The 22899-nt window shown below is 41.1% G+C and overlaps 1 protein-coding gene across 2 annotated transcripts in view; it reads right to left on the reverse strand.

Annotated features, from left to right (window-relative positions):
• Positions 1–22899, reverse strand: part of dis3l (DIS3 like exosome 3'-5' exoribonuclease) — a 76975-nt gene that overhangs the window by 2963 nt on the left and 51113 nt on the right. For both annotated transcript variants that reach the window (XM_062030411.1, XM_062030409.1), the window contains 5 exons: positions 21099–21334; positions 18800–18954; positions 17355–17533; positions 17119–17264; positions 11898–12069 (listed from right to left, as the gene is read on the reverse strand). In XM_062030411.1, the coding sequence (XP_061886395.1) occupies positions 11898–12069; positions 17119–17264; positions 17355–17533; positions 18800–18954; positions 21099–21334 (888 nt within the window). The remainder of the gene's footprint in view (positions 1–11897; positions 12070–17118; positions 17265–17354; positions 17534–18799; positions 18955–21098; positions 21335–22899) is intronic.

A 22899-nucleotide genomic window follows, 5' to 3' on the forward strand; every position in this document is an offset into this window, starting at 1 on the left:
AGATTTCCAGTTCAATTTATCATCAATCATTATACCTAGAAATGTAGTTTAATTTACTCTTTCAATTTCTACTCCATCTATTTGTATTTGTGTCTGACTTTCTCTTCTACTGTTACCAAATAGCATTATTTTAGTTTTACTGAGATTCAACGATAATCTATTTTTGTCAAACCATCTTTTTAATTTGTTAATTTCTTATGTTATTATTTGTATTAGCTTATGTGTGTTCTCTCCTGAGCAAAACACTGATGTATCATCCGCAAATAATACTAACTTTAAATCTGTTGTAACTTTACAAATGTCATTTATATAGAGATTGAATAATTTAGGTCCTAGTATTGATCCCTGAGGTACACCACAGGATATATTTAGCGTTGTAGACGTGTGTTCGCCTAGCTTCACGTAATGTTTCCTGTTTATTAGATAACTACTTATGCAGTTTAAGACTAACCCTCTGATGCCATATCGTTCTAGTTTTTTGATTAAAATTTTGTGATTAATAGTGTCAAATGCTTTAGTTAGATACATGAACACTGCTGCCGCACATTTTTTACTATTGCATTGGTAATTTCTTCTGTAATTTCAATTAAAGCCATTGAAGTTGAAACATTAGCTCTGTATCCATATTGGTTCTCCGAGTATTCTATTTTTATTTATGAAACTCTCTAATCTGTTATTGAACAGTTTTTCAATGATTTTAGAAAATTGTGGAAGTAAAGAAACAGGTCTATAATTTGTAAATTGATGTTTGTCTCCAGTCTTATAAATTGGTGCAACTTTAGAAATGTTCATCTTGTTTGGAAATGTACCTGTTTGAAATGATAGGTTACTAATATACATTAATGGTCCTGAGATCTCTTCAATAACCTTTTTTATCGTTTCCATATCAATTCCGTAACAATCAGTTGAAGTTTTAGATTTACATTTTTTCACGATTGTAACTATTTCCTCCTGTGTGGCATCTGTGAGGCTCTCCCCTTCCCTAATCATTGTTGCTAACAAGAGTCTTTAATAACATCAAAAATGTTAAATGTTCATCATTTATATGTATTTCACATTGTTTCCTGGATGTAAAACTACAAATATTCTCCATTAAAACATTTTTGTGTTCACATTTTTAGGTATTTGGAAGAGGTTCATTGGATTAACATTATTTCTTATGGGAAACGATTCGTATGGTTCAGTTTTTGTCTGACTTTTTGAAACGGAACAAAAAGGAAAACTGTGGTACCAGTAGAGATGGGTACCCCTCACATTTGAAACAATACGGTACCAATTCCCGGTATCTGGGAATTGTTAATTTTCTGTAATTGTGTGTGTGTTAATAAATATTGTTCAATAACAAAATAATTTTTTAAACGTAAATATTAAAAATTAACTGATTGTGATAATGACTCTGTCCAGTTGTTAAATCTTGTTCTCTTATTACAGGGGTGTCAAACTCTTTGACCGGGGGGCCGCATTGGGCTAAACATTTTTGGCTGGGGGCCAAGATCCAACTGCATGCAAAGGAACTATATATATATATATATCTATATCTATATAGATATATATATATATACACTACCGTTCAAAAGTTTGGGGTCACATTGAAATGTCCTTATTTTTGAAGGAAACGCACTGTACTTTTCAATGAAGATAACTTTAAACTAGTCTTAACTTTAAAGAAATACACTCTATACATTGCTAATGTGGTAAATGACTATACTAGCTGCAAATGTCTGGTTTTTGGTGCAATATCTACGTAGGTGTATAGAGGCCCATTTCCAGAAACTATCACTCCAGTGTTCTAATGGTACAATGTGTTTGCTCATTGGCTCAGAAGGCTAATTGATGATTAGAAAACCCTTGTGCAATTATGTTCACACATCTGAAAACAGTTTAGCTCGTTACAGAAGCTACAAAACTGACCTTCCTTTGAGCAGATTGAGTTTCTGGAGCATCACATTTGTGGGGTCAATTAAACGCTCAAAATGGCCAGAAAAAGAGAACTTTCATCTGAAACTCGACAGTCTATTCTTGTTCTTAGAAATGAAGGCTATTCCACAAAATTGTTTGGGTGACCCCAAACTTTTGAACGGTAGTGTATATATATATATATATATATATATATATATATATATATATATATATATATATATATATATATATATATATATATATATATATATATATATATATATATATATATATATATATATATGTATATATATATACAGTGCCCTCCAAAAGTATTGGAACAGTGAGGCCAATTCCTTTATTTTTGTTGTAGACTAAAAACATTTGGGTTTAACATCAAAAGATGAATATGAGACAAGAGATCAACATTTCAGCTTTCATTTCCAGGTATTTACATCTGGATCAGATACACAACTTAGAAGATAGCATTATTTGTAATAGAACACAACATTTTTAGGTGAGCAAAAGTATTGGAACATATAAACTTAAAATAGATTAAAGTGAATAAGACTTAATATTTAGTTGCAAACCCTTTGCTTTTAATAAGTGCATCAAGCCTGTGAGCCATTGACATCACCAAACTGTAGCATTCTTCTTTTGTGATGCTTTTCCAGGCTTTCACCGTAGCCTCTTTCAGTTGTTGTTTGTTTTGGGGGGTTACTCCCTTCAGTCTCCTCTTCAGCAGGTAAAATGCATGCTCTATTGGGTTTAAGTCTGGAGACTGACTTGGCCAGTCTAAAACCTTCCACTTCTTGCCCATGATCAACTCCTTTGTTGTTTTGGTCAATATGTTGCTGCATGATGAAGGATCTCCCAATCAGTTTGGTTGCATCTTTCTTTAAATTAGCAGACAAAATGTTTCTCTAGACTTCTGAGTTCATGTTGCTGCTGCCATCATGTGTTACATCATCGATGAAGATGAAAGAGCCCATCCCAGGAGAAGCCATGCAAGCCCAAGCCATGACATTACCTCCGCCGTGTTTCACAGATGAGCTTGTATGTTTGGGATCATGAGCAGATCCTTTCTTTCTCCAAACTTTCGCCTTTCCATCACTTTGGAAGAAGTTAAACTTTGTCTCATCAGTCCCATAAAACTTTTTTCCAGAATTTGTGAGGATCATCTCTGTACCTTTTGGCAAATTCCAGCCTGGCCTTCCTATTCTCCTTGCTAATGAGTGGTTTGCATCTTCTGGTGTAGCCTCTATACTTCTGTTCATGAAGTCTTCTGCGAAAAGTAGATTGTGATACCTTCACTCCTGCCCTCTGGAGGTTGTTGCTGATGTCACTAACGGTTGTTTTAGGGTCTTTCTTTATAACTCTCACAATGTTTCTGTCATCAACTCCTGATGTTTTCCTTGGTCTACCTGTTTAACATCTGTTGCTTAGTACACCAGTGTTTTTTTTCTTCTTCAGGACATTCCAAATGGTTGTACTGGTTATGGCCAATGTTTGTGCAATGGCTCTGATTGATTGTCCATCTTCTCTCAGATTCACAATTGCTTCTTTTTCACTCATAGACAGCTCTCTGGTTTTCATGTTGGTTCTACCTCTAAATGCAGTCTGCACAGGCAAAACCTATCCTACCCAATCTGAAACTGAGCTCAGACATTCAGTGCTATTTATTGTTTGAATAATCAATGTAATTTGGAGACACCTGGGCAACAAAACACACCTGTCAGTCACATGTTCCAATACTTTTGCTCTGATGAAAAATGGGTAGGTTGAAACAAAATGTGCTATCTTCTAAGTTGTGTATCAGATCCAGATGTAAATACCTGGAAATAAAAGCTGAAATGTTGATCTCTTGTCCCATTTTCATCTTTTGATGTCAAACCCAAATGTTTTCAGTCTACAACAAAAATAAACAAATTGGACTCACTGTTCCAATACTTTTGGAGGGCACTGTATATATATATATATATATATATATATATATATATATATATATATATATATATATATATATATATATATATATATATATATATATATGTGTGTGTGTGTGTGTGTGTGTTTATTTATTATAATAATATAATGGATATATAATTAATATTTATTATAATCGAATATTAAGAGCATGTGAAAGTTCAACTCATACCTTGTTTACTTTTGTGACGACTTTGTAATCAATCAGAAATATCAACAGCTAATAGTCAACAATGGATAAGTGTGAAGAGAGTGTTTTACACATTTCCCGTCATGCCTTGCAATGGATGTGATTTAGATATTTTTAATGGTGATAGGAAATTGTTTTTAAATAATTTCCACATACTTCAGTGTACAGGTTGTGTTGTGTGTTGCCTTTTTGTGCTGGTTGAATTCTGCACCGTGACTAGGAAAGGTTGTTTGGACTGGGTAATATAAGTAAATGCTGTGATTGTAATGTCCATAAAGTACACATCATGGTCACTGACCTGGGAGTCTTACATTGACCACCAGCTGGTGCCCCGCAGGGCCAGGTTACTTAATGACATTGAACTTGTGCTGTTGCCTCGTGGGCCAAATTGAAGTTTGCACACCCCTGACATAGATAATATTTTAAAAAGGTACTTATTATTATGTACACCTTTCTTTAAGATTTTTTTCAAGTTTGGCTCTTATTACATTGCAAGTCTCATTTGCAAGTATTATATTAGGCTTTGCATGTATTTGCAATTCCAAGACGTTAGATGGCAGTGTTGTAGTGGCTAGGGTGTGTTGCCCAGCTAAAAAGTGGTCTTTGCCATTAAGTCCAATGTTACAGTCTTGTCTTTTGTTGTGTTTGATTGTAACATGCATCTGTGTTGTAGTTTTCATTACCAAATTTGTAGGTGATGAAATTGACATTGAAATGAGCATCATGCTAGCACATTTCGGAGAAGTGGAGCCTTACTGTATGTTTGGGTGCTTTCTATCAGACATACTTGCTTTGTTGGCCTTGAACATTATAACATTTCCTAGATGCAATTTGACTGAGTCCGCTCTGAGTGCTTGTTTCCTCACCAAGTGTCTGAGCCTGTGTTCAGTCTGCAACCAGACAGGACGTCACGAGCAACAAAGGTATCAAAATATGGCACTGAGCCCAAAAAAAGTCTGCGGGCTATAGAGCGTTTTCTATTGGGGCTCCATTTGATTGATTGATTGAAACTTTTATTAGTAGATTTCACAGTACAGTACATATTCCGTACAATTGACCACTAAATGGTAACACCCCAATAAGTTTTTCAACTTGTTTAAGTCGGGGTCCACGTAAATCAATTCATGGTACTCTGGAATGCCCTCCCGGTCGGTAACAGTTAGAGATGCTACCTCAGTAGAAGCATTTAAGTCCCATCTTAAAACTTAATTGTATACTCTAGCCTTTAAATAGACCCCTTTTAGACCAGTTGATCTGCCGTTTCTTTTCTGCTCTGCCCCCCTTCGTGGAGAGGGGGGGGGCACAGATTCGGTGACCACAGATGATCCGCTAGCTGTCCAAAGTTGGGACCCAGGGTGGACCACTCATCTGTGCATCAGTTGGGGAAGTCTCTGCACTGCTGACCTGTCTCCACTCAAGATGATCTCCTGCTGGCCCCACTATGGACTGGACTCTCACTATTATGTTAGATCCACTATGGACTGGACTCTCACTATTATGTTAGATCCACTATGGACTGGACTCTCACTATTATGCTAGATCCACTATGGACTGGACTCTCACACTATAATGTTAGATCCACTATGGACTGGACTCTCACTATTATGTTAGATCCACTATGGACTGGACTCTCACTATTATGTTAGATCCACTATGGACTGGACTCTCACACTATTATGTTAGATCCACTATGGACTGGACTCTCACACTATTATGTTAGATCCACTATGGACTGGACTCTCACACTATTATGTTAGATCCACTATGGACTGGACTCTCACTATTATGTTAGATCCACTATGGACTGGACTCTCACACTATTATGTTAGATCCACTATGGACTGGACTCTCACACTATTATGTTAGATCCACTATGGACTGGACTCTCACACTATTATGTTAGATCCACTATGGACTGGACTTTCACATTATTATGTTAGATCCACTATGGACTGGACTCTCACACTATTATGTTAGATCCACTATGGACTAGACTCTCACACTATTATGTTAGATCCACTATGGACTGGACTCTCACACTATTATGTTAGATCCACTATGGACTGGACTTTCACATTATTATGTTAGATCCACTATGGACTGGATTCTCACAATATTATGTTAGATTCACTATGGACTGGACTCTCACAATTTTATGTTAGATCCACTATGGACTGGGCTCCCACAATATTATTTTAGATCCACTATGGACTGGACTTTCACAATATTATGTTAGATCCACTATGGACTGGACTTCCACACTATTATGTTAGTTCCACTATGGACTGGAGTCTCACACTATTATGTTAGATCCACTATGGACTGGACTCTCACAATATTAGGTTAGATCCACTATGGACTGGACTTTCAAAATATTATGTTAGATCCACTATGGACTGGACTCTCACAATATTAGGTTAGATCCACTATGGACTGGACTCTCACAATATTATGTTAGATCCACTATGGACTGGACTCTCACACTATTATGTTAGATCCACTATGGACTGGACTCTCGCACTATTATGTTAGATCCACTATGGGCTGGACTCTCACACTATTATGTTAGATCCACTACGGACTGGACTCTCACACTATTATGTTAGATCCACTATGGGCTGGACTCTCACACTATTATGTTAGATCCACTATGGACTGGACTCTCACACTATTATGTTAGATCCACTATGGACTGGACTCTCACACTATTATGTTAGATCCACTATGGACTGGACTCTCACTATTATGTTAGATCCACTATGGACTGGACTCTCACACTATTATGTTCGATCCACTATGGACTAGACTCTCACACTATTATGTTAGATCCACTATGGACTGGACTCTCACACTATTATGTTAGATCCACTATGGACTGGACTTTCACATTATTATGTTAGATCCACTAAGGACTGGACTCTCACAATATTATGTTAGATCCACTACGGACTGGACTTTCACATTATTATGTTAGATCCACTATGGACTGGATTCTCACAATATTATGTTAGATTCACTATGGACTGGACTCTCACAATTTTATGTTAGATCCACTATGGACTGGGCTCCCACAATATTATTTTAGATCCACTATGGACTGGACTTTCACAATATTATGTTAGATCCACTATGGACTGGACTTTCACACTATTATGTTAGTTCCACTATGGACTGGAGTCTCACACTATTATGTTAGATCCACTATGGACTGGACTCTCACAATATTAGGTTAGATCCACTATGGACTGGACTTTCAAAATATTATGTTAGATCCACTATGGACTGGACTCTCACAATATTAGGTTAGATCCACTATGGACTGGACTCTCACAATATTATGTTAGATCCACTATGGACTGGACTCTCACACTATTATGTTAGATCCACTATGGACTGGACTCTCGCACTATTATGTTAGATCCACTATGGGCTGGACTCTCACACTATTATGTTAGATCCACTACGGACTGGACTCTCACACTATTATGTTAGATCCACTACGGGCTGGACTCTCACACTATTATGTTAGATCCACTACGGACTGGACTCTCACACTATTATGTTAGATCCACTATGGACTGGACTCTCACACTATTATGTTAGATCCACTATGGACTGGACTCTCACTATTATGTTAGATCCACTATGGACTGGACTCTCACACTATTATGTTAGATCCACTATGGGCTGGACTCTCACACTATTATGTTAGATCCACTATGGACTGGACTCTCACACTATTATGTTAGATCCACTATGGACTGGACTCTCACACTATTATGTTCGATCCACTATGGACTGGACTTTCACAATATTATGTTCGATCCACTATGGACTGGAGTCTCACACTGTTATGTTAGATCCACTATGGACTGGACTCTCACAATATTATGTTAGATCCACTATGGACTGGACTCTCACAATATTATGTTAGATCCACTATGGACTGGACTCTCACAATATTATGTTAGATCCACTATGGACTGGACTCTCACAATATTATGTTAGATCCACTATGGACTGGACTCTCACACTATTATGTTAGATCCACTATGGACTGGACTCTCACACTATTATGTTAGATCCACTATGGGCTGGACTCTCACACTATTATGTTAGATCCACTATGGACTGGACTCTCACACTATTATGTTAGATCCACTATGGGCTGGACTCTCACACTATTATGTTAGATCCACTATGGACTGGACTCTCACACTATTATGTTAGATCCACTATGGACTGGACTCTCACTATTATGTTAGATCCACTATGGACTGGACTCTCACACTATTATGTTAGATCCACTATGGGCTGGACTCTCACACTATTATGTTAGATCCACTATGGACTGGACTCTCACACTATTATGTTAGATCCACTATGGACTGGACTCTCACACTATTATGTTAGATCCACTATGGACTGGACTTTCACAATATTATGTTCGATCCACTATGGACTGGACTTTCACAATATTATGTTCGATCCACTATGGACTGGAGTCTCACACTATTATGTTATATCCACTATGGACTGGACTCTCACAATATTATGTTAGATCCACTATGGACTGGACTCTCACAATATTATGTTAGATCCACTATGGACTGGACTCTCACAATATTAGGTTAGATCCACTATGGACTGGACTCTCACAATATTAGGTTAGATCCACCATGGACTGGACTCTCACAATATTAGGTTAGATCCACCATGGACTGGACTCTCACAATATTATGTTAGATCCACTATGGACTGGACTCTCACAATACTATGTTAGATCCACTATGGGCTGGACTCTCACACTATTATGTTAGATCCACTATGGGCTGGACTCTCACACTATTATGTTAGATCCACTATGGACTGGACTCTCACACTATTATGTTAGATCCACTATGGACTGGACTCTCACACTATTATGTTAGATCCACTATGGACTGGACTTTCACAATATTATGTTAGATCCACTATGGACTGGACTCTCACAATATTATGTTAGATCCACCATGGACTGGACTCTCACAATATTATGTTAGATCCACTATGGACTGGACTCTCACAATACTATGTTAGATCCACTATGGGCTGGACTCTCACACTATTATGTTAGATCCACTATTGGCTGGACTCTCACACTATTATGTTAGATCCACTATGGACTGGACTCTCACACTATTATGTTAGATCCACTATGGACTGGACTCTCACACTATTATGTTAGATCCACTATGGACTGGACTTTCACAATATTATGTTAGATCCACTATGGACTGGACTCTCACAATATTATGTTAGATCCACTATGGACTGGACTCTCACAATATTAGGTTAGATCCACTATGGACTTTACTCTCACACTATTATGTTAGATCCACTATGGACTGGACTCTCACAATATTATGTTAGATCCACTATGGACTGGACTCTCACACTATTATGTTAGATCCACTATGGACTGGACTCTCACACTATTATGTTAGATCCACTATGGACTGGACACTCACTATTATGTTAGATCCACTATGGACTGGACACTCACTATTATGTTAGATCCACTATGGACTGGACTCTCACACTATTATGTTAGATCCACTATGGACTGGACTCTCACACTATTATGTTAGATCCACTATGGACTGGACTTTCACATTATTATGTTAGATCCACTATGGACTGGACTCTCACACTATTATGTTAGATCCACTATGGACTGGACTCTCACTATTATGTTAGATCCACTATGGACTGGACTCTCACACTATTATGTTAGATCCACTATGGACTGGACTCTCACAATATTATGTTAGATCCACTATGGACTGGAGTCTCACACTATTATGTTAGATCCACTATGGACTGGACTCTCACAATATTATGTTAGATCCACTATGGACTGGAGTCTCACAATATTATGTTAGATCCACTATGGACTGGACTCTCACACTATTATGTTAGATCCACTATGGACTGGACTCTCACAATATTATGTTAGATCCACTATGGACTGGACTCTCACAATATCATGTTAGATCCACTATGGACTGGACTCTCACAATATCATGTTAGATCCACTATGGACTGGACTCTCACAATATTATGTTAGATCCACTATGGACTGGACTCTCACAATATTATGTTAGATCCACTATGGACTGGACTCTCTCACTATTATGTTAGATCCACTATGGACTGGACTCTCTCACTATTATGTTAGATCCACTATGGACTGGACTCTCTCACTATTATGTTAGATCCACTATGGACTGGACTCTCTCACTATTATGTTAGATCCACTATGAACTGGACTCTCACACTATTATGTTAGATCCACTATGGGCTGGACTCTCTCACTATTATGTTAGATCCACTATGGACTGGACTCTCTCACTATTATGTTAGATCCACTATGGACTGGACTCTCACACTATTATGTTAGATCCACTATGGACTGGACTCTCACAATATTATGCTAGATCCACTCGACGTCCATTGCACCGGTCGCCCAGGGTGGCGGGGAGTCCCCACATCTGCGGTGCCCTCCAAGGTTTCTCATTGTCATCCCATTGGGTTGAGTTTTTCCTTGCCCTGATGTGGGATCTGAGCCCAGGATGTTGTTGTGGCTTGTGCAGCCCTTTGAGACACTCGTGATTTAGGGCTATATAAGTAAACATTGATTGATTGATTGACTGTTTGATTTTACGTGAATTGATCATTTGTTTTCAATGACAGCTTAAGAGGGCCCGAGCACGGTGTGAGTACTTTCTAAAAAAAAAAAAAAGTGAGGAAGGGTAACACTTTTTCATGATCTCAAGGGATGTGGGAACACTGTCAGCAAGAAAAACATATTTGGCCAAGGAAGTACAGATACAGTGCATCCAGAAAGTATTCACAGCGCTTCACTTGTTCCACATTTGGTTATGTTACACTATACAGGCCTGATTGGTGGATTGCTGCATGGATGGCTGTCCTTCTGGAAGTTTCTCCTCTCTGCACAGAGGAATGGTGTAGCTCTGACAGAGTGACCATCAGGTTCTTGGTCACCTCCCTGACTATGGCCCTTTTACCCCATTCGCTCAGTTCAGACGGCCGGTCAGCTCTAGGAAGAGTCCTGGTGGTTCCAAATTTCTTCCATTTATGGATGATTGAGGTCACTGTGCTCATTGGGACCTTCAAGGCATCAGATCATTTTCTGTACCCTTCCCCAGATTTGTGCCTCAAGACAATCCTGTCTCAGAGTTCTACAGACATTTCCTTTGACCTTATTGGTGTGTGGGACTTTATATATAGACAGGTGTGTGCCTATCCAAACTGAATTTGCCACATTTGGACTTCAATTAAGCTTTAGAAACAAATCTAGAAAGATCAGTTGAAACAGGATGCATCTGAGCTCACGTTTGAGCTTCATGGCAAAGGCTGTGAATATTTGCTGTATGTACAAGTAATTTCTTAGCTGTTTATCTTTAATTGCAAAAGAAGTCTGGAAAAAACATTTTTACATTTTCATTGTGGGGTATTGTCAGTAGACTTTTGGGAACAAAAATTACTTTTTTCCATTTTGGAAAATGGCTGGAACATAAAATGTGGAAAAAGTGAAACGCTGTGAATAATTTCTGAATGCACTGTACAGATGTGCAGGCCTGTTTTAAGTTTAGCAATCAACACCTAAATGATTCCGACACAGATTGTTAGGACGTGATGTTGCATGATACCAAAAATGAGCTATTTGGCATCAACTTCAGTGAATACATACAAATTTTACCTCGCTTGAGAACTACAAATATATATTGGCAAAGGTATGAAATCTGAAGTGACTCACGGTGATGTGCTTGAAGAGTGTGAGTGTGGTGGTTCCTGTTGCGGACATGGTGGTGATGTGGTCCGGATAGCGGCGCACAGATCCACTCTGCCACTCACACCTGCCATCTTGTCCGGCAGAGACCACTTGGCCTTCTCGGTTCTTCAAGTACACAGGGCCTTTCACGCCATACCTACACATAGATACGTCTTCATTCATGTAAGAAAACCAACTGAGTGCTACATAAGCAAGCAATTTGGTGATGGAGGCAAGAAAAAAAATCCCTCTAAAAGGAGAAACCACTGACAGTTAATTTTCCAGAGTTGTTTGTCTTTTGGTAAGCTTGCGTTTGCTTACTTTTTACACCAGATGCCTGCTCTCAGGCATTTAATAAGCTAATTGCGATTGTTCGGTCCTAAAAATGGCCTTTTCAAAAAGTTGTGCAAAAGCTTTAGGACAATTTTTTTCAATAACATTAGCTTGTAATTATACTAGTTTGTTATCGATGTTTAAGGTTTTCTTTGTAACTATGATTGTTTATATTTGATTTAATAAACATTTATGTTGCTTACTCAGCCGAAGGCAGGGCACTTGGCGGTCCGATCCTCGGCTACCGAAGCTAGCTCTTGGGACGTGGAACGTCACCTCGCTGGGGGGGAAGGAGCCTGAGCTAGTGCGCGAGGTGGAGAAGTTCCGACTAGACATAGTCGGTTTCACTTCGACGCACAGCAAGGGCTCTGGAACCAGTTCTCTCGAGAGGGGCTGGACTCTCTTCTACTCTGGCGTTGCCGGCAGTGAGAGGCGACGGGCTGGGGTGGCAATTCTTGTTGCCCCCCGGCTCAGAGCCTGCATGTTGGAGTTCAACCCGGTGGACGAGAGGGTAGCTTCCCTCCGACTTCGGGTGGGGGAACGGGTCCTGACTGTGGTTTGCGCTTACGCGCCAAACCGCAGCTCAGAGTACCCACCCTTTTTGGATTCACTCGAGGGAGTACTTGAGAGTGCTCCCCCGGGTGATTCCCTCGTTCTACTGGGGGACTTCAATGCTCATGTTGGCAGCGACAGTGAAACCTGGAGAGGCGTGATTGGGAAGAATGGCTGCCCGGATCTGAACCCGAGCGGTGTTTTGTTATTGGACTTTTGTGCCCGTCACAGATTGTCCATAACAAACACCATGTTCAAACATAAGGGTGTCCATATGTGCACTTGGCACCAGGACACCCTAGGCTGCAGTTCCATGATCGACTTTGTGGTTGTGTCGTCGGATTTGTGGCCTCATGTTTTGGACACCCGGGTGAAGAGAGGGACGGAGCTTTCTACCGATCACCACCTGGTGGTGAGTTGGCTGTGATGGTGGGGGAGGATGCCGGACAGACCTGGCAGGCCCAAACGTATTGTGAGGGTTTGCTGGGAACGTCTGGCAGAGTCTCCTGTCAGAGAGAGTTTCAATTCCCACCTCCGGAAGAACTTTGAACATGTCACGAGGGAGGTGCTGGACATTGAGTCCGAATGGACCATGTTCCGCACCTCTATTGTCGAGGCGGCTGATTGGAGCTGTGGCCGCAAGGTAGTTGGTGCCTGTCGTGGCGGTAATCCTAGAACCCGTTGGTGGACACCGGCGGTGAGGGATGCCGTCAAGCTGAAGAAGGAGTCCTATCGGGTTCTTTTCTCATAGGACTCCTGAGGCAGCGGACAGGTACCGACAGGCCAAGCGGTGTGCGGCTTCGGCGGTCGCGGAGGCAAAAACTCGGACATGGGAGGAGTTCGGGGAAGCCATGGAAAACGACTTCCGGACGGCTTCGAAGCGATTCTGGACCACCATCCGCCGCCTCAGGAAGGGGAAGCAGTGCACTATCAACACCGTGTATGGTGAGGATGGTGTTCTGCTGACCTCGACTGCGGATGTTGTGGATCGGTGGAGGGAATACTTCGAAGACCTCCTCAATCCCACCAACACATCTTCTGTGGTGGGCTCTCCTATTTCTGGGGCTGAGGTTGCTGAGGTAGTTAAAAAGCTCCTCGGTGGCAAGGCCCCGGGGGTGGATGAGATCCGCCCAGAGTTCCTTAAGGCTCTGGATGCTGTGGGGCTGTCTTGGTTGACAAGACTCTGCAGCATCGCATGGACATCGGGGGCGGTACCTCTGGATTGGCAGACCGAGGTGGTGGTTCCTCTCTTTAAGAAGGGGAACCGGAGGGTGTGTTCTAACTATCATGGGATCACACTCCTCAGCCTTCCCGGTAAGGTCTATTCAGGTGTGCTGGAGAGGAGGCTACGCCGGATAGTCGAACCTCGGATTCAGGAGGAACAGTGTGGTTTTCGTCCTGGTCGTGGAACTGTGGACCAGCTCTATACTCTCGGCAGGGTCCTTGAGGGTGCATGGGAGTTTGCCCAACCAGTCTACATGTGTTTTGTGGACTTGGAGAAGGCATTCGACCGTGTCCCTCGGGAAGTCCTGTGGGGAGTGCTCAGAGAGTATGGGGTATCGGACTGTCTGATTGTGGCGGTCCGCTCCCTGTATGATCAGTGCCAGAGTTTGGTCCGCATTGCCGGCAGTAAGTCGGACACGTTTCCAGTGAGAGTTGGACTCCGCCAAGGCTGCCCTTTGTCACCGATTATGTTCATAAGTTTTATGGAGAGAATTTCTAGGCGCAGTCAAGGCGTGGAGGGGATCTGGTTTGGTGGCTGCAGGATTAGGTCTCTGCTTTTTGCAGATGATGTGGTCCTGATGGCTTCATCTGGCCAGGATCTTCAGCTCTCGCTGGATCGGTTCGCAGCTGAGTGTGAAGCGACTGGGATGAGAATCAGCACCTCCAAGTCCGAATCCATGGTTCTCGCCCGGAAAAGGGTGGAGTGCCATCTCCGGGTTGCGGAGGAGACCCTGCCCCAAGTGGAGGAGTTCAAGTACCTCGGAGTCTTGTTCACGAGTGAGGGAAGAGTGGATCGTGAGATCGACAGGCGGATCGGTGCGGCGTCTTCAGTAATGCGGACGCTGTATCGATCCGTTGTGGTGAAGAAGGAGCTGAGCCGGAAGGCAAAGCTCTCAATTTACCGGTCGATCTACGTTCCCATCCTCACCTATGGTCATGAGCTTTGGGTTATGACCGAAAGGACAAGATCACAGGTACAAGCGGCCGAAATGAGTTTCCTCCGCCGGGTGGCGGGGCTCTCCCTTAGAGATAGGGTGAGAAGCTCTGCCATCCGGGGGGAGCTCAAAGTAAAGCCGCTGCTCCTCCACATCGAGAGGAGCCAGATGAGGTGGTTCGGGCATCTGGTCAGGATGCCACCCGAACGCCTCTCTAGGGAGGTGTTTAGGGCACGTCCGACCGGTAGGAGGCCACGGGGAAGACCCAGGACACGTTGGGAAGACTATGTCTCCCGGCTGGCCTGGGAACGCCTCGGGATTCCCCGGGAGGAGCTGGACGAAGTGGCTGGGGAGAGGGAAGTCTGGGCTTCCCTGCTTAAGCTGCTGCCCCCGCGACCCGACCTCGGATAAGCGGAAGAAGATGGATGGATTATGTTGGGAGTTGGACCTCCCTTTAACCGCAAGGTAACGTTCCTTTCTCAGGCATTCTCCATTTATTTCAAGAAGGGTTACAATGACCAAAAAACATTGAGCAGTTTGTACCAAAAATCAATATTCAGCTAAAAAAAATGCAGCAGCATGCAGTAAAAAAAAAAATCTGTCCAAATTAAAATATATTTGGCAGGAGAGATGAAGTTTCTTAATATTTCTAAGCCTTCACGGCCACATACAATGATGTGGAAGGCCCAATGTGGCCCCATGCCTTGACTTTGACATCCATGGATGTGTTACGCTGATGTTTCCCAAAGTGTTGCCGAGCGGACCAGATGGCTTGTGTGTGGTGCCTGGAGTTGTTAACGTAACCAATGCTGTTGTTGCCATACGGACAAGCGATGTTCACAAACAAATTGGGGCACAAAAGAGAAATCTATTTTGAGGCTCACTCCCCCATTACATTTTGTTCACACTTTTAAAATATTTAATTTTTTTTTTAATCAAACTTAAATTTAATTGAATGCATGTTTTGTACAAAAACAAATGAATGGGAACTAGATTGTTAAATAATTCCAAGTTTTTAGTGCAAAATAACACATTCACTCTAATGAAAACATAAAGCTGATCTGAGTCTAGCAAATCCCCAACAAGGATTTAATCCCTGTACATCAAATTACGAGCCCAGCACTTACACTGTCTGTGCAGTGGGAGACATTAAGAATTTTTGGAGAAATTATATTCCTATCAATGATCAAACAGAAAGGGGTTAGTAATATATTTGCAATACAAATTTAATAAATAGCGCCCTGTCGTTCATTAATTGACATTGACGCTTTTTCACACAAAACGAGGGGCCCAACGCACAGTGCGTGTTTTACCTATGAGTGGGAGGGGGGCCTGGATACTGAAAACATTTTGTTTTTAACAATCCCAAAACAGGTGGTTTTACAGAGCATTCGGAAAGCATTCACAGTGCTTTACTTTTTCCACATTCATTTGTTACAGAGTTATTTCAAAATGGAATCAATTTATTTCTGTCCTCAAAATTCTACACACAATACCCTACCACCTCATCCATCCATTTCCTACCGCTTGTCCCTGGACAAGTCGCCACCTCATCGCAGGGCCAACACAGATAGACAGACAACATTTAGGGTCTATTTAGTGCTGCCAATCAACCTATCCCCAGGTGCATGTGGTGGGAGGAAACTGCAGTACACGGAGGGAACCCACGCAGTCACGAGAGAGAACATGCAAACTCCACAGAGAAAGACGCCGAGCCCCGGGATCGAACCCAGGACCTTCGTGAAAACGTTTTTTGCAAATTTCTTTTTTTGCAAATTTCTTTTTTGCAACAAAACTAAGAAATTACAACTACATAAGTATTCAGTGTCTTTGTTAGGAAGATCAAAAAGTGAGCTCTGATCGTTCTTGAGATGTTCCTACAGCTTCAAATTCAGTTGGTTGGACATGACTTGGAAAGGCACACACCTGATGAATGTATTTCATTTTGGAATAAGGCTCTAACATAACAAAATGTGGAAAAAGTGAGGCGCTGTGAATACTTTCCGGATGCCCCGTATGTTTTATGGATATTATACCAAGCTGAAACAGCCATTATTACATATTGTGGTAAACAACAACCAGAATCAAACATCATCATGATGAGCTCAGCTAAACCGTACTACTTGGTTGAAATATGAATCAATGTGTGCCAAAGAACTTACTGCGGGACAAACGCCAACACGCCATTGTCTCGGATTGCGTAAATGACAGCATCAGCAATGCAGCACTGGTCTGTGTGAGGGTCTCTGTCTTTGAAATACAGACACTGAAACAAGTCGGTGGACAACCTCTGGGCCTGCTGGGCTGCCTAGAGACAAATCACATTGACAAAAGTCAGTCTTTAGTGTCGGATTTTTCTTTAGCGGCAGCATCACACAAAACATAAAACTCAGCTGACTCTGTTTTTTTGGTTGATATGATGAGCCAACTCCTCCACTTCCTTGTTGGTGAGTAAAACGTTGGCAGCACTCTGTCCCTTCTCCATGTCAATGGCCGCACTGAGAAGGCGGTGGACCACAGTGTCGGCATAGCGACGAATGGGGGAGGTGAAATGTGTGTATCGGTCCAGAGCCAAACCTGAAAAAACATCATAAAGAAAGGTGTACATAGTAATAAGTACTTTTTAAAATATTATCTATATTAGGGGTGTCCAAACTTTAACGAGGCAACAGCACAAGTTCAATTCCAATAAGCAACCTGGCCATGCGGGTCGCCAGCTTGTGGGCAAGGTATGAACCTTGGGTCAGTGACCATGATGTTTACTGACAGCACAAGCATAGCACTTACTTATATGACCCAATCCAAACAACCTTTTCTAGTCACGGTGCAGAAAAAAAATTCAACCAGCACAAAAATTCAACACACATGGTCACACATAACACAACCTGCACACAGAACATTGTGGATATTCTAAAAAAAAACGTCCCATCACCATAAACAATTCGAAATCACACCCATTTAAATGTATTGCAAGACATGATGGGAAAAATGTGAAACACTCTCTCCACACTTATCCATGTTTGACTTTTAGCTGCTTGATATTTCTGATTGATTACAAAGCTTTAAAGAGGTCGTCACGGAAGTAAACAAGGTAGGAGTTAAACCTTCACATACTCTTAATATTCAATTATAAAAAGTATTAATATTTATCCATTATATTATAAACCCCAAAGTCAGAGAAAAAAGACAGAGAAAGTTGAGGAATGCTCATCAAACACTTATTTGGAACATCCCACAGGTGAACAGGCTAATTGGGAACAGGTGGGTGCCATGATTGGGTATAAAAGCAGCTTCCATGAAATGCTCAGTCATTCACAAACAAGGATGGGGCGAGGGTCACCACTTTGTGAACAAATGCGTCAGCGTCTTTCTGAAGCCACGAATCGTTGAATTTGCACCTACCCATTTTCTGCATGTAATTTAGCTTTGCTGTGGGCTTTCGTTTAAGTTTTCTCCGCTGCTATGCTAAGCTGTCACAACACACTGCTGCGCGCGCACAGCACACGAGCAGATAGTGCGCGATAAATTCTGACCGGGCAGCACAGGTAGCCTAATTTCGTTCCAACTGAAGTTAATGTTGATAGATTTTGAAAACCTTTCAAAATCGTATTTAAGACCTTTTATGAGATTTTTTAATAATTTTAGACATTTTAAGGCCTCAAATTCAAATTGATGGATCTAAGACTTTTTAAGACCCCGCGGATAACCCATAATAAGAAGAACACGGTACACCAGGACTTGATGAGGATCGAACACATGGACTGTCAACAAGAACAGGACCAACTTTAACGTGCTCTACTGTAAATAGTTTTAGTCTTTGAGTATTAGTATTCCAGTACATACCGTAGTGGTAGTACTGGTCTTGGGAAATAGCACCAGTAGAGAAATACAGAGCCTGAGACATGGCTTGGGTAGCCATCATTCTCAGCAGCTTGTTCAGCAGTGGGTCCTGTGGGTCCACAGCCTGGTCCAGGGAATCAGCTAGAGCCTTATTGGTCCTACAGGGAAACATATATGGTAAATGTTCAGGAAGCTGCAGTGTATTCCATATTTGTAGAACTATTTGAACAAATAACGTCAATGTTTTGAGATAATTCAATGTGTTACTTTGGCCACAATCACTGCGGAATCATCACAGTAATTCAGCGGAATGGTCCAATCAACAACTAACTGACCGGTCATTATTTTGATCATCCATCTACGAGATCATCTTCAAGGTAAATTTAGATCATTGTTATTATATTTCAAAGAGATTGGCAGAGGTATTTGAGCTATAATATAAATAATCTACAAACCCCGTTTCCATATGAGTTGGGAAATTGTGTTAGATGTAAATATAAACGGAATACAATAATTTGCAAATCCTTTTCAACCCATATTCAATTGAATGCACTACAAAGACAAGATATTTGATGTTCAAACTCATAAACTTTATTTTTTTTTTGCAAATAATAATTAACTTAGAATTTTATGGCTGCAACACGTGCCAAAGTAGTTGGGAAAGGGCATGTTCACCACTGTGTTACATCACCTTTTCTTTTAACAACACTCAATAAACGATTGGGAACTGAGGAAACTAATTGTTGAAGCTTTGAAAGTGGAATTCTTTCCCATTCTTGTTTTATGTAGAGCTTCAGTCGTTCAACAGTCCGGGGTCTCCGCTGTCGTATTTTACGCTTCATAATGCGCCACACATTTTCGATGGGAGACAGGTCTGGACTGCAGGCGGACCAGGAAATTACCCGCACTGTTTTTTTACGAAGCCACGCTGTTGTAACACGTGCTGAATGTGGCTTGGCATTGTCTTGCTGAAATAAGCAGGGGCGTCCATGAAAAAGACGGTGCTTAGATGGCAGCATATTTTGTTCCAAAACCTGTATGTACCTTTCAGCATTAATGGTGCCTTCACAGATGTGTAAGTTACCCATGTCTTGGGCACTAATGCACCCCCATACCATCACAGATGCTGGCTTTTCAACTTTGCGTCAATAACAGTCTGGATGGTTCGCTTCCCCTTTGGTCCGGATGACACAATGTCGAATATTTCCAAAAACAACTTGAAATGTGGACTCGTCAGACCACAGAACACTTTTCCACCTTGCATGAGTCCATCTTAGATGATCCTGGGCCCAGAGAAGCCGGCGGCGTTTATGGATGTTGTTGATAAATGGCTTTCGCTTTGCATAGTAGAGCTTTAACTTGCACTTACAGATGTAGCGACCAACTGTATTTAATGACAGTGGTTTTCTGAAGTCTTCCTGAGCCCATGTGGTGATATCCTTTAGAGATTGATGTCGGTTTTTGATACAGTGCCGTCTGAGGGATCAAAGGTCACGGTCATTCAATGTTGGTTTCCGGCCATGCTGCTTACGTGGAGGGATTTCTCCAGATTCTCTGAACCTTTTGATGATATTATGGACCGTAGATGTTGAAATCCCTAAATTTCTTACAATTGCACTTTGAGAAACGTTGTTCTTAAACTGTTTGACTATTTGCTCACGCAGTTGTGGACAAAGGGGTGTACCTCGCACCATCCTTTCTTGTGAAAGACTGAGCATTTTTTGGGAAGCTGTTTTTATACCCAATCATGGCCCCCACCTGTTCCTAATTAGCCTGCACACCTGTGGGATGTTACAAATAAGTGTTTGATGAGCATTCCTCAACTTTATCAGTATTTATTGCCACCTTTCCCAACTTCTTTGTCACGTGTTGCTGGCATCAAATTCTAAAGTTAATGATTATTTGAAAAAAAAAAAAAATGCTTATCAGTTTGAACATCAAATATGTTGTCTTTGTAGCATATTCAACTGAATATGGGTTGAAAATGATTTGCAAATCATTGTATTCTGTTTATATTTACATCTAACACAATTTCCCAACTCATATGGAAACGGGGTTTGTAAATTTAACATAGAAATAAGATGATTGACTGTTTTTACATAACTGCATTGGAATGCAGTTATGTGGACCGGCATAATTATCACTTGCACTTTAAATGAGATCACCAAAAATAAATTAAAATGCTGACAAACAGTAAATCTGAGCAAAGTCATGAATTGAAGCATCGATATCTACACATATTGTCGCTGTGAGTGCAATCCAAAATCCACAGTAGAGGCGAACAGCGTGAGAAAAGACAAACCTGGTATTGATGGTAAAGCCCTTGGACTTGGCGCTGTCAACCAGCTGGCTGAAGAACTCCTGACGTGGTGGTGGATGGTGCCGCAGCAGAGCCTGATGAGGAAAAGTTTCCTGGATCTTGAGCGCGACCCAGTGGTTGGCATAAATCATGCACTCGGCCACCGTTTCGTGAATTTCAAGAGGCTGACGCGGAACCAGAGCTGTGATATTTTTGTCATTGTCCAGCTGGGCCCGCACCTGGAACAGAAGCATTAACATCATGTGAGTCAAACAGGAAGCAGGATATCACAAACACATATCAATATCGGATCGGAACACGCTTAATTTTGGCAAATCCCAGTATATTTTTGGTTTGCTCCCTCCTCATCCAATCATTACTCTACACCGGGGATGTCAAACTCATTTTAGCTCAGGCGTCGCATGGAGGAAACTCTATTCCCAATCGGGCCGGACTGGTAAAATCATGGCATCAAAACTTAAAAATAAAGAGTTCTAATAAAGTTTTCTGTCTTGCTTTGGCGAAAAATAGAACAAGCGGATTGTGAAAATGTACATATTACAAAAAATCCTCTTGACAAAACACTTAGTTAGTTGAAAACTGAGGAAAAAAATTAATGCAGTTTCAAAAACACCATGAAGAACACAATGAACTTAGACTCTGTCTCAGTGTTTTTACAAAGCCATTCAACTGTAAGCACTTCTGTTTTGATTTTAATTCTCATGTTGGCAGTTCATTAAAAACGTTTGGAAAAGAGTGTTTCTTCAAACCGCCGCATTGATGAAATCCGCATTTTGCCACAACACATTCATTTATCATCATTCAAATACCACAATTACATATAAACAAAATAATTGTCAAAATGCCACCATAGCCAAAATAACATAACTACAAACTTAACCAATGTGACCATGGTAGATTTAAGTATGAAATAAAATAGAACAAATACAACACATGTAGAAACACACATTTTTACAATAAAGTTCAGGGTGTGCATCGTGCATTCAACAAATTGCAAGTGCTGCATGGAACTCTAACTATAAAGATGATGGTCAAATGGACTTAAGTCTTTGCATTTTATTGTTTTGTTATTTTATCCGTTGAGTGGATAAGTTACAATGAAAATAGGTATTGTGCGTCGATACTGCCGGCATCTGCTGCCAGCCACAAAAGGAGCAGCTGATTGCTTGCGCCTTCGCTGATTGAAGTAGCGGCAGCCAATCCAAAGGGCGCTTAAAGCCAGCTGACACATCATCTTTAAACACTGTCATGTGTGATGTGGGTAACACTGGAATTGCTATTGCGACATCCAGTGGACACATTTAGAACAACAGTTTCTTTCATTAAAAAATGCAGCTCATTTTTATATTTAGCAAACTGATCTTGTGGGCCGGATTAAACCTGTTTGCGGGCCTGAGCCGTCCTGCTCTACACATTCCCATCTTCAAGCAGTCAAAAATTAAGTAACAACACATACATTTATGGTATCTACTCTACTATGATGTGAATATGAGTGTTTTCGGAGCAACAAATAAGGCTATGTTTCTTAACCAGCTGGGGTCCATTTTTGGGCCGCAAACCAAATTAAGATCTGTTTCTCAGCTGTGATCTGTGTTGGCCGCAGCAGTACTCAGTTGTAATACACTTTTCCACCAGTTGTGGCAGTTATGACAATATCAAACAAATTGAAGTCTGGAGCTTAAGTCATAAGAAGTTTATCAAGTGCAAATAATATGACTAAAGTGGTGAAGCTGTATTTTCATTTACACTTAAATGTTATTGAAACATAATTCTCATGATTTAT

The sequence above is a fragment of the Entelurus aequoreus genome, linkage group LG02 (assembly GCF_033978785.1).
Source record: "Entelurus aequoreus isolate RoL-2023_Sb linkage group LG02, RoL_Eaeq_v1.1, whole genome shotgun sequence".
NCBI classification, from domain to species: domain Eukaryota; kingdom Metazoa; phylum Chordata; class Actinopteri; order Syngnathiformes; family Syngnathidae; genus Entelurus; species Entelurus aequoreus.